The following is a 13,127-nucleotide window of genomic DNA, read 5'->3' as shown; positions in this document are numbered from 1 at the left end:
ATACACCCCACGCACCCTCCCCCACGTCCCTCCACACACCCTGGCTCCATCTACTTCCCACACTCACTTCACCCTCTACCCGCCCTCTCCCTCTCCCTCTCCACCCTCCCTGTACACACACGTCCACTCCGTCTCCTGCCACTCTGCACACACATGCCCTCTCACACTCCACCCCTCCCTGTACACACACACACACCCGCCTCTTCTCCACAGTTCCTGTCTCCCTCGTCACTATAACCAGGCAGTTGTGCTCACAATACAAATTTGTCATCTGAACATAAGTTTTGCAAGTCAGTATCTGAATTCACGAATATTTAACTTAGCTAAACGCTAAGGACTCTAGGTGGCATATTTCATACCCACATACTTTGTAACAGGGGCATAGTGGCTGAACCCCTTGTATGGACGGCATGCGGGCTGACACATGCATGCCCCTTGTGGTTCTCCTCATAAAAATACACGCGTTATTGTTGCTTTTAGATTCAGCTACTCGGAACAAAAAGTTCCCAGTAGCACGGACTATGGTGAGCCCGTTGTGGACTTGCTTGGCACAGGAGCGGGGCTGTATGCTTCCACTACGATCTGCTGTTAACGGCTTATTTTACAAGCTTCATGTGTGTGAACACGCAGACATTCTCTCTTATAGATATGTAAGTCGAGATGAAGTGAGGTGTTCTATAATAATTGTCAGCTGGTGTATTGTTGTTGTTTTAGGTTTAGATTCTCAGAGCGAAATGTCCATGTAGCACGGGGTATAGTGCAACCCGTTCTCGCAAATTCGTAAAGTCAATATTGACTTATTAACTACGTGCATAGGTGATATACTAAACATAATAGATACCCCTAAAAAGATTCATAGAAAACACCGACCTTACCTAACCTTGTTAGTATCTTAAGATAAGCATCTTATTGCTTCGTAATTACAATTATTACTTAACCTATACCTATTATAGGTTAGGTAATAATTGTAATTACGAAGCAATAAGATGCTTATCTTAAGATACTAACAAGGTTAGGTAAGGTCGGTGTTTTCTATGAATCTTTTTAGGGGTATCTATTATGTTAAGTATGTCACCTATGCACATATTTAATAAGTCAATATTGACTTATTAAATTTGCGAGAACGGGTTGTATAGTGAGCCCGTAAGTTCAGGTGGTGTAGTAGTTGAGGTGTGATATAGAACTTCTGACTTGTAGGTTATGAGTCACAATAACGTGGCTAAAGTATGTTGACCAGACCACACACTAGAAGGTGAAGGGACGACGACGTTTCGGTCCGTCCTGGATCATTCTCAAGTCGATTGTCTTGACTTGACACTCTCAAGTCACAATCGACTTGAAAATGGTCCAGGACGGACTGAAACGTCGTCGTCCCTTCACCTTCTAGTGTGTGGTCTGGTCAACTTCTGACTTGGTTTCGATGACAGGAGGGGTACGTACCTAAGAACAAATTGACTGATTTTGACGAGAGTGTATGATGTGTCTGTGCTGTAGGACGAGCTAAAAATCTATTTTTAACTTGATCAGGTTTTGAGAAAGCTCACTAGATACCATCCAGACCCACCAGCCAAACATTTACGTCACAAGCAATCAGGTTTTGATCTTCTGAGCTCAAGCTATTTCTTGTGCCTTATATGCTGTAAAGCCAAAGTTGTCTTCTTGTGATATTATTCTTCGAGAATTTTTCTCTACAGAGCCAAGTTGTTTGTGTAAGAGGGAAGGTTGTTTGCTGTGTTGTATCTCACTAATACACTTTTTCCTTTGATCCGTTATCACGCGCTGATCTCCCTCCCTCCTCCCTCTCTCTCTCTACACATGCTCGACCAGGGGTAAGGCGGGCAATTCTTGAGCAGAGTACAAAGATGCCAAGAAATGTCAGCTCACTATCTGTCGTTCTTTACCCTCCATTATATATTTTTTCGATAAAATGTGTGTTGCATCGTTTTCAAGGCAAAGTAATCTTATAAGTTACTGCTGCTGTAATCTTATACACCACTGTTGGTGCAGTGTTGGCCAGTAAGACATGAGGGTGGTAGTGTTGGCCAGTAAGACATGAGGGTGGTAGTGTTGGCCAGTAAGACATGAGGGTGGTAGTGTTGGCCAGTAAGACATGAGGGTGGTAGTGTTGGCCAGTAAGACATGAAATTGATCAGTGGTAAGCTGTAAGACTGGTAAGGTAAAGCATGAGGTTAGTAGTAAAACATAGAAATATTATAGAACTGAAATCTAAAATATAGAAATCTGAAGACCTATAATTCGAAATAAGTAACGACCCTCCCTAAACGCTATGTGTGTGTGTATGTTTATATGTGTGTGTGTGTGTGTGTGTCTGTGTTAAGTGGATTAATGTACATATTTCACATCAAGAAACGATCATTATGGTCAAACAGGAAAGTGAAAATCCTTCAGCCATGTCATTAAGACTGAAATCGAGAGTCTAGTTCAGCCTGCAGCACAGTTGAGGTAGTTTGGAGAAACACGGCCGCCGTACACTTCAAGGTCTGGTTGATCTCTGGCGTCTAATATGCGTGAGGAAGTGTGACCGCGGTGGCCGCATTGGTATGCTGGATATGTGAGAGAGGGGGTGAGTGCGTGCGTGAGTGAGTGAGTGCAGGTGTGAGAGTACTCGAATGGAGGTGGGGCTTTCAAGGTCAAATGTATTTGAAAAAACAAGTTTTTTCTTGTCATACTTTTAACATTTTGTGTTGAGTTTGCTTTAACTCTTTCATCTTGCTCATTACAAAGATTTACAATTATTACAACGAATAAGTTCTCTGAGCAACTCATTTGTATCTCTTGGTTCCAATTATGTTTCCTCGTTTAACTTTTCTTCATTAAGAAGATTGCTTCTTTGTCTGATTTAATCATAAACATTTGTATCGTAATCTTATCCACAGGATTTTTCTCTCTCTTCCAAGGGTTGTGTAATAAAGTTCCTTCATTCTTTCCTTGTAACTAAGTCCCTTCAGCTCAGGAACGAGTGTTATTGCATATCTTTGGCCTTTACTAGTACTAATTTGCAATTTTTTACGTGGGGATTCCATACCAGGCATGAAAGCCCTTAAGTAAGTGACACACACATTGGTTATATATAGCACTCAGCAGATTACTTTGTCAAGGCTCCTAAACGCTTCCCGAACGTGGCCTTGTTTGGCATATGTTGCCGACGATATTCTACTAATGTGTACATATTTGATTTATGATTTGAATGCAGGCGTTTAGGACTGCTTAACCTGTTTGTACTGTGTTATTAAAATATAGACGTAGGCGTGAACGGCAACGTATAGCTGAATAGGCATGATATATGTATATTCGTGGAATGTTTCAAGGTCTGAAGTGAGTATTACGCGCGTAGATGCTCGGTTTTGAGACGCGCGTGAGGCATCGTAATATGCTGAAGCATTTGAGGACGTGAGGGTGTGACAACAGCCACCTTGTGATCAAGGATGTTCCCTGTGCTCACCAGCGTGGGAGTAGAAATACACTAAACGTTACCCGACTCTGCTCTAATGATCACAATACCGTCGAGACGATGTCTAACACGTATTCACAGACTGCGTATGTACAATCGTGTATCTCAGAATTTTTTTTATAATAGATCCTGGTAGCCTTTTTTATATTACATCCTCTTTATCAAAAGAGGTTTGCAGTACAGACAGAAGGTTCATCTTCGGTCTATCTGTGTTTACTTTCATACTGCCTATACAAATATATTTTCTCAAATATATTTTATTGTGAAGCTGTAATATACGAGGCCCCTGCTCTACCATCCAGGCCAGGATGTTTACAGTAAAGAAGGGTTCGTAGAGGTACTAAATGTTTCAAACTTTCCTCGGAAACCCACAATGGTATTTGGTGATTGTCCACTCTTTTCATTCATGTCATATAAACTTCCATCCACCACAGTGTGTGTAATAATAAATCATTCGTTTAGATGAGCAGAGAAAAAGCTCCGGGGTTCTGTTCTTCACTAAGGAGTATCTTGTACAATTTTACTCTTAAAAACTCTGATTTATCATATCGTGTCATAAAGTTGTAAATGAATTTGCATCATCCGGCTCCCGTCAAGTTCGTTCAAAGGGTTCACTACTGACACAAATGTTTATTTTTGTTATCTCTCTGCCACTCGTCTGGGTTTCCACCTTCATCCGGCGACCTCTAGTTCCTATACTCATTACTTAAAATCAACTTTCAATGTCGACTTTGTCTAAGACACCAAATGAAAGTCGCCTCTGGTTCGCACAGCGTTGAATTTTCATCTCATTTAAGATTAGTTTTTTCCCTTAGCTAAGATGTGGAATTTCTTGCATCATGTTCAGCTGATCTTGTAACCTCATCAATAATATATATATTGTCTTTGCTTCAGAAGGTGTGAATTCCACAATGCTGGGCCACATCCCAGTACTGGTGTTATGTGGGCTGTTTGTACTATTTTGAAGAGTTCCTAGCTATGTATTTGTATTCCAGAATCCAGATTATATCCAGATATTTATAGAATCCAGATATTTGTATTCCAGATTCCTAAATTGTATTCCAGAATCGAGCTATATTAGCTCTTGGAGCCCGCCTTTCTAACAAATTTATTTTTCCTCAATGTCTACTACATATATTTCTCTCTAACATACGCACACACATCCCCAGGAAGTAGCCCGTAGCAGCTATCTAACTCCCAGGTACCTATTTACTGCTAGGTGAACAGGATCACCAGGGAGAACACAACACTCAGGGTGACCCACCACAGTGCAACACAACACTCAGAGTGACACCACAATACACACACAATAGATGATGTCAGCTTCTGATGTCCCCCCGGAAGAGCTGGATCATGTAGAAAATTATACTTTGAGAACACGTGACAATGCCAGGGTTGAGTGTGTGTTGTGAGCAGTGCCTTGGACCCGTCCTGTGGCCTTCAATAATCTATCATGTCCTCGGCACTCATATTTAAGGAATTTATCCTCTTTTTCGACAGTTAATGCCTCTGCGTTCGTCACTATCCCGAGGATTTTGTTTACTTTTCTTAACGACCTTCGCTTTGAATTGTTTTCACTCTCTTAGGAAGCCAAGGACATCGTTAAGACAGTCAGGCACGTGACACAAAATGCCTGGAGGTTACTGTTAAAGCTCACTTGTCTCAGATAATGCTGGTTTATAATTTACTGCGTAACTTGAGCTATAAATGTATCAAATTAACTGAGAGAGTAAAACTCTATTCGCTTACAGCGTCTGTAGAATGTTGGATCTATACAGTTAGAGTGTAGATTCTGTATCAACAGATTGTATACTCATTATTATTATATCACTAAATATTAATTTATATTAATATTTAGTTTTCGATTTAATTTTAATATTCATTTATATATAAAATGCATTTAATATATATATATACATATATATATATATATATATATATATATATATATATATATATATATATATATATATATATATATATATATAATATATATATATATAAAATCTTGTGTGTGTGTAAATCATGAAACAAAACTTAACACGTGTTTAATAATGTGATAGTCTGACCACGAAGGAAAATGAAACGGGAAATAACTAAGTACTTTCGTATTAATCAATAAATCGTAATTGGTATTAAAGCAGATTCATAACGTTTCTGTTGAAAATACTTTAACAATTAGTTATTGATTAATTAATTGTTAATCTGGATCTATAATAATAATATAAATTATTATAAATAAATAATAATAATAATCATTACTATTTTAATTCTAATAGTAATAATATTAAAACAATATTTAAATAAATAAAAATAATAATAATTATTTAAATAATAATAATGATCTATAGTAATAATTAATAATAATTGTTAATCTCCCTTACAATCAATTTAGGGAGAATTTTCTGACTAATGAATAAATAGAGCATTAGGTAATTGGCTATTTTTGGCATAACATTTATGCCGTGAAATTCGAAATTTCAAGTCTTTGTATGTTTGATCTATATAAAATTTATTACAATCTTTACAAGGTATTTTGTTAATGACACAATTATCACCACGAGGGCCGATTCCAAATAATAATTTTCTAGCTCTATTTTCATAATTAAACAACACATGTATAATATGTGTTGCTTAATTATGAAAATATATTAATTAATAATGTATAAAAATACAATATTAACATTAGTAATGGTTTGTACCATTTGAATCCAATTTATTTTATTTTTTAAAAAACGTTTTGAGTAAGATTGTTAATAGTTATCTCATTACTATTGATGACCAAACCACACGTCAGAAAATGAAGAAACGACAAGGTTTCGGTCCGTCCTGAACCATTATCAAGTCTCGCAGTATTGTAACTTCCTGGAATTCGCGTGAATTGGTCAATGGGCCGTCTGCAGTTTGCTGCATAACTGCAGATGGTCGGCACTTCGAGTGTCCTAGTGCCCAAGTGAATGATTTTCTATATATACACTACTGGGATACCTAGCTGCGCTCCGGTCTGTCAACCCCCTCTACCTGGCCCCTTCTCTTCCCATCTTCACCACGTTCCCTACCACTCACCTACTTCGCTACAATTCACCAAGTTTTGTAAAACTGTGAATAGAACACTGACATGTCTTGTGCTACTGTGTAAAGAACACTAACACACCATTAAGTCTTGATCTAGTGTGTGTACAGAACACCGATTCCTCTTGTGTTATTATACACAGAACACCGTCACGTATTATGCTGCTGTGGACAGACCACCAACACCTCTTGCGGTATACTATGCATAGAACAAAGTATAGCACAAGACTGAGCAGAGAATACCGACACGTATTAAGCTACTATGGACAGAACACGGAACATTGTTATGATGGCCTTGTGCAGGACCTGAGCGAGTTTCACGGAGCCAGCGAGGTTACTTGTGTGGGTTTGGGCGTGGGCGTGGCACTTCCTCCGTCAGTATATATACGGAGGAGGGACTCCCTGGATCACAACCGCACCCACTCAGCCAACCATGAGGACTCTGGTGAGAACTTCAACATAAAAGCTGTTCTTTGTCGTGCTTATATGTCTTGACTTGTGAAATTCCTTAATTCTGAGTGTCAACACAGGAGCAGGGATAGGCACAATGTTATGAATGATGGATAAATTCAGTGTTTTTTGGCATTCTTGGCATTTGGCATGTTGGTATTCTTTTTTTGGAGACTATATGTAGACGGCAGAACGTGTAGCTAATTAATCCCACGTGTTTTTCCCGGGTGTAGATCGTTGTACTGTTGGCAGCCTTTGTGGCAGCAGAGCAGAAGCGCGAAGCTGAGCCTGGATATGGCTACGGCCATGGATACGGTTTCCCTGGATATGGCTACGGCCATGTCATTACTCACCCGTACGGTCTCTCTTCTGTCCATTCTTACAACCACATCCTTCACAAGCGGGAAGCTGAGCCTGGTTACCTCTCCAGCTACCCCAGGTATGGTTACGGAATAGGATATGGACCCGGCATCGCCTACCACCCTTACGGCGCCACTTCCTACGTCCAAAGCCACGGCATAGGAAAGAGGGAAGCTGAGCCCGGTTACCTGTCCGGCTATCCCAGGTACGGCCACGGTTTCGGATACGGGTATGGACCAGGTATCGCCTACCACCCTTACGGCGCCACGTCCTACGTCCAAAGCCACGGTATCGGAAAGAGGGAAGCTGAGCCCGGTTACCTGTCCAGCTACCCCAGGTACGGCCACGGTTTCGGATACGGGTATGGACCAGGTATCGCCTACCACCCTTACGGCGGCATCTCTTACGTCCAGAGCCACGGCATCGGAAAGAGGGAAGCTGAACCCGGGTACGGTTTGGGTTCTGCCTTTGGCTACAGCACGACCGTGAAGCACCCAGGGTACGGCGTCTCCCACCAGCAGAGGCACGGCCTTGTATACCCCTCGTACGGTTACTATTATTAATTTCTTCAGTCAAGTTTTAGTATAAAAATTAGAATATAAATTTTATCTTGCATTTTTATGAATGTGAGCGGAAAATAATATTAATAAAGCTATATGAAAGGTGAAGTATGAGTGTTACTCGAGTCCTTTGAAATGTTTTATGATACAACTTATTTATATTCTTAATAGTGCGTGCGCGCGCACACACACACACACCCATTAACACATATAAGATATATGTGTTGTCACAGATAGTTCTCATAATTTAGATTCATATTCTGAGGAACTAAGCTGGTGGTAAATCCCTGGACCGTCCCAAACGTTTGTATGTTTATGAAGTGGAGGCGATAAATAAAATTTTGGAGTTGCATAAATTTAGACCATTTTCTCTTTCCAACTGTAGTGTACTTTTCTCACTCCTGCAGCTGGGGAGGTACTATCAAGTTTCCCTGTGCTTTAGATAGTACTCTTTACCTTGAACATGTTATGGATAAACTCGATTATATCCACCTAACGCATCCTTTTTGTTGGTTTACTGTGTCCTTTTACTGCATTATTAACACACTTATACATTGTTCTTCTCATACATTGCAAAATACTTGTAAGTATCGGCATCAAAAATCAATATCTCCCGGTATGTCATTCTCCAGGCCGGTTGATCACGCATATAGTGAACAGCACGAATTCAGCTTCTAACTTTATGGAATTCAGCTTCTAACTTTGCATGTTCTGTCCATTCCGGGAGCTCTCCAACTCTAATATTTATCAGGTACTGCTACAGACAGTAAGTGACTCAGCCAGGTGTCTCTCGCCGTGTTTATAGTTTGTAAATTATTGTCCCATGTGGCACTATGCAGAAGGTCTACATGTAGTCATGAAACATGCAGCTCACCCTCAGTAATTTACTTACTTTTCCTTATCTTACCTTACTTCCATCATTTTAATAAAGAGTTTATAATAATATGGCATAGTTTCGGGTCACGGAACTTCCGTGTTGAATATTATACTCTTTAGGTGATTTACTCATCATCGTATTTAGCATTGAAGAGTCGGCATGCCAGATATATTCCATTTTGTATATATATATATTGTAAGTATCATATACATTATATTTTATAGATATATAGCAACACTGTGAAATTCTCCCCTCAAATAGGTTTAGACAAAGTCCATAGAGTTGCAGTAAGACTGACCATCAGAGCTTATTGAATTGAGCTATTAGGAATGAATGATAAAAAAACAGATAACATTGAAAAATAGCTTGTACGTTCACAGTGTATCCTATAAGATATTAGAGGTAAACTCATCATAAGCAACAATATCGCTCATTTTTAAATTCAACTGGTGGATCGTATTCTGAGGTAAACAAGTTGGGTAAGACATTACAGTAAGACAGTAAGTTGGGTAAGTAGGAGGGAAAAGACTTTATCAGCAAATAAGTCATAATACTTCAGCTGCTGTGGCCTTAACTGCAAACAAAAATATTAATAAGATCTAAATTCACTACATTTTATTTGACCATAAACATATGCAAGATGTAAAACTAACTGTGAACATTTAGATGCGCATCAAATACATCAGTAGCAACCATTAAGAGTGATAGCAACAATAGTGATGAATAGTAAAAGAGTAAGCAAGTGGTCTAACACTTTCTTGGGTCACAAAGTCAACCTCTCCATCGCCCCAGCACCACTTAAGCGAGCACCAAAAGGTTTTGGAAAGATAAGAACTTCTTTAAAATTTAATTAAGATAAGGCTTTGAGCACCTCCTGCTAGTCACTCGGTTACCTCCACGAAAGAGGAGGACAAAAATACTCGAAGGTAAGCGGCTGTAATATTTATAATAATATATTATTGTCCAATAAGAAAGTTTAATAAAAACAATTCCCAGATAACGTAAAGATAATTGCGGGTCTCAATAAAATTGCGAACATCTCACAACTTCTGAAAATTTAACTACCCTTGTTTTGATTAACATTTATTTCACATTAAAATAGATGTAACAAACATAATTTGTCATGTCACGTGTGTGTGTGTGTATATATATATATATATATATATATAATATATATATATTATATACATACACCGGCTACTTTATTGTGTTCTTTAAAGGTAAGGTCTTCCGACAAGTATACCCAAATCCTTTACATTGCCTTTTCGTTCTGGCTCCCCACCCGAGGTGGTTCCACAGCCGGGCTGGCTTGAAAAGGCGTGTGTGTGTGTGTGTGTGTGTGTGTGTGTGTGTGTGTGTGTGTGTGTGTGTGTGTGTGTGTGTGTGTGTGTGTGTGTGTATACTCTTCTAGTTATGCTTGCGGGGGTTGAGTTTCGGCTCTTTAGTCTCGCCTCTCAACTGTCGGTCAATTGGTGTACAGGTTCCTGAGCCTATCGAGTTCTATCATATTTACATTTCAATCTTTATATGGAGTCAGCTTTCACCACAACACTGCCTAATGCATTAAATTATTTAACTATCTTTACACTAAAAAATATCCTAATGTCTCTGTGGCTCATTTGAGTACTAGGTTTCCACCTATGTCCCCTTGTTCATGTTTCGTCCATTCTAAATATTTTGTCTTTGTCCACCTTGTCAATTCCTCTGAGAATTTTGTGATGCGATGTCTTGGCGTGGAGCTATGATTAATGTGCACACACCAATTGCTTAAGCAGTATTCAATTTGGCTTTTAACTGGATGGGTGACTGTTTTGACAACCTCGTCTACATAATAAGGAATACACAAAGAAACGCAGCAAATCTTAAATATAGAAAGTCCCAAGCACACCCTGCTACAACGTAATCTTTATACTTCCCATTCTCTCATCATGAGTGCTGGTGCAAAGAGGGATGCATATATTTGCCCAGTCTTGAGTAAACCTCTGGTTAATGGAACAACATTTGAGAATGTACCTCACAAGCACCATCACACAAGTGTGTGTGGGAAGGGTGCCAGGGAGACCTCCATATTGCCAGAGCACACTGTGTCTCGCAAAAGATTTGTAGGTACATTGTATCGAAGTTTATTGCATTGCAATAATTTGCCTTTCAATTAAAACATGTAATTTGTATTCTACTTAATGCATTAGGTATAGCTCAAGCATCCGTATTCAGGCTACTCTACCCACCAGGTCACGATCATTTATAAAAAGTAAGGAAAAATGATATGTATTGTCTTGTTAACCATCATTTGTACAACATTACCGAGCAGCCACAGAGTGATTGTTAGTTACAAGTTTCGTTAGTAGTTCTTCGGCAAGGTTGTACCCTAGTTAGGTACAGAGATGGTTCCTCTAGCTGTCCTCGAGCTCGTAGTCTGAGGTCAAGAGCAGTGTGTGTGTGTAGCAATAATACTTAGTGGGTCTAATTAATTAATATTTTAACGTTATCGTTAACTTCACTTTACAGATAATATTACTAATAATATATATGATACGTAACATTATATATATTATAACTAATATTTTATAACATATTAATATATTATAATGATACAGTATGATGATTATTTCATGATGTGTGATTGTAGTGCTATCGGTCTATAATTTTTGCATCTGTTTTACTGCCTTCTTGGGAGGGGCTCAATATCCGCTCTTTTAAGTATGTCGGGGATAACATCAGTATCTAGACTTCATCTTTAGGGCCAGTAATTTTTATTTTTTATTTTATGAACATTGAATTTCAGGAATCTGAAATCCAGATTCACGCACTCAGCCTCGTGCTGAGTGCGTGTTTATGCTGCATATGGTAATCTCCAAGTCCAGTGGAGTTGAGGTGACATCTGATATATAATTGTATATTGGTATCACGCTCATGAGGAATGCATTTAGATTGTTGATATTCAGTGCCATATACAATGGATATATAAACCAGGTTTATTTATCGATGTGCAGATAAATAAACCAGGTGCAGTCTAGCTTATTTATCGATTATATGATTTTATAAGAAAATTGAGTAAACAATGTTATGACGAGAGAGAAGTCTCAATGTCGTGGTTGGATCCTTGGTAGATCTCTAAGTTTCACCTCATTTTGCTGATGCCATGTCTGCTTAGTCGCAGTAATTAATCAACGACGATGAGGTCATAAGCTTGCACCTAGATGAGTGGGAAAGTTTATGGTTCGCGACATTGTGGTGTGAATTCTCTAATGAATGGGAGCATTTGGGAAGCAAAATAATATTGTCCAAGTCACGAATGCTTTCGAGAATTGAATTAAGGAGATACAGAACCAAGTAAATAGTCAATGCCTGGACTGGATTCTTGATTGAATTTATTTTCCAATTCTTTGGAGTGAATCTGTGGCAGAGTGAGCAGAGTGAAAATTTCACCTCCATGCTGTTGAGTCTGAGTCTCCTGAAAATATTTTTATGAATTCTGAAAAAATTAAAGGATTATAAAAAACACTGTTTATTTTATTCACGTCTCGCTCATGTAGGACTTTTATATAATATTTAATAAACAAAAACGCTCTACTGATCTGATCTATATATAGTTATATATATGACCGGAAAGAGCCCAAAAATATTATCGAACAAAAAACTGCCAGTCTCTATTTAAGGAAAAATCATAAAATATCTAATACTCACAAAACTACTGTGTTCCAAAACAGGTTCTGATTTTTTAATAAAATTCCCAAATTCACAATAAAATATTCAAAATGAAAGTGTAAATCCTTCTGATTCCTGAAAACTATTGAATCGCATAACACTAGTTGGAAACATTTTCGTTAATTTTGTATTGAAGAGAAAAAAACCTCAGAAGTATAAATGAAAAATACTAGTTTTTCGGTCCCCTGCTTGTAATTTCACACGTTTTGTGTGTGTGTGTGTGTGTGTGTGTGTGTGTGTGTGTGTGTATGTGCGTGCGTGTGTGTGTGCGTGTGTGTGTGTGCGTGTGTGCGTGTGTGTGTGTGTGTGTGTGTGCATGTGCGTGTGTGCGTGTGTGTGTATGTGTGTGTGCGTGTGTGTGTAAACCTGTTCACCGTTAACTCAAAAGTGAGGAGATTTGTTCGCATTTAATTTTATTTCAAATTATTCTCCAGCCCGTGGAAAAAGTGCAAATAATGACTGTCGCCAACGTCAACTGTCAGCATCTGACATATAAATCTGGCAACTAATTGACACGATCAGTGTTTTATACTGATAAATAACAAAGGGCTTTTTACATATATATTTATTATTTGTATATTGAAGGTTCATGCCTCGTTAGACCTAGGAAAGACTGGGTTAGGAGTTT

General features: G+C 38.6%; 1 protein-coding gene across 1 annotated transcript; it reads left to right on the top strand.

The window, feature by feature from the left end:
- Positions 1-6,937: 6,937 nt before the first annotated feature.
- LOC123763800 (keratin-associated protein 19-2) lies at positions 6,938-8,022 on the top strand. The gene is made up of 2 exons (XM_045751118.2): positions 6,938-6,989; positions 7,228-8,022. Exons 1-2 carry the CDS (start codon positions 6,978-6,980, stop codon positions 7,915-7,917), a joined length of 702 nt encoding a protein of 233 aa, XP_045607074.1. The 5' UTR covers positions 6,938-6,977; the 3' UTR covers positions 7,918-8,022.
- Positions 8,023-13,127: the final 5,105 nt, after the last annotated feature.

Source organism: Procambarus clarkii, chromosome 52 (assembly GCF_040958095.1).
Source record: "Procambarus clarkii isolate CNS0578487 chromosome 52, FALCON_Pclarkii_2.0, whole genome shotgun sequence".
Taxonomy (NCBI): Eukaryota; Metazoa; Arthropoda; class Malacostraca; order Decapoda; family Cambaridae; genus Procambarus; species Procambarus clarkii.
Note: the sequence above shows the minus strand (reverse complement) of the source record. Positions and strands in the feature narration are given on the sequence as shown.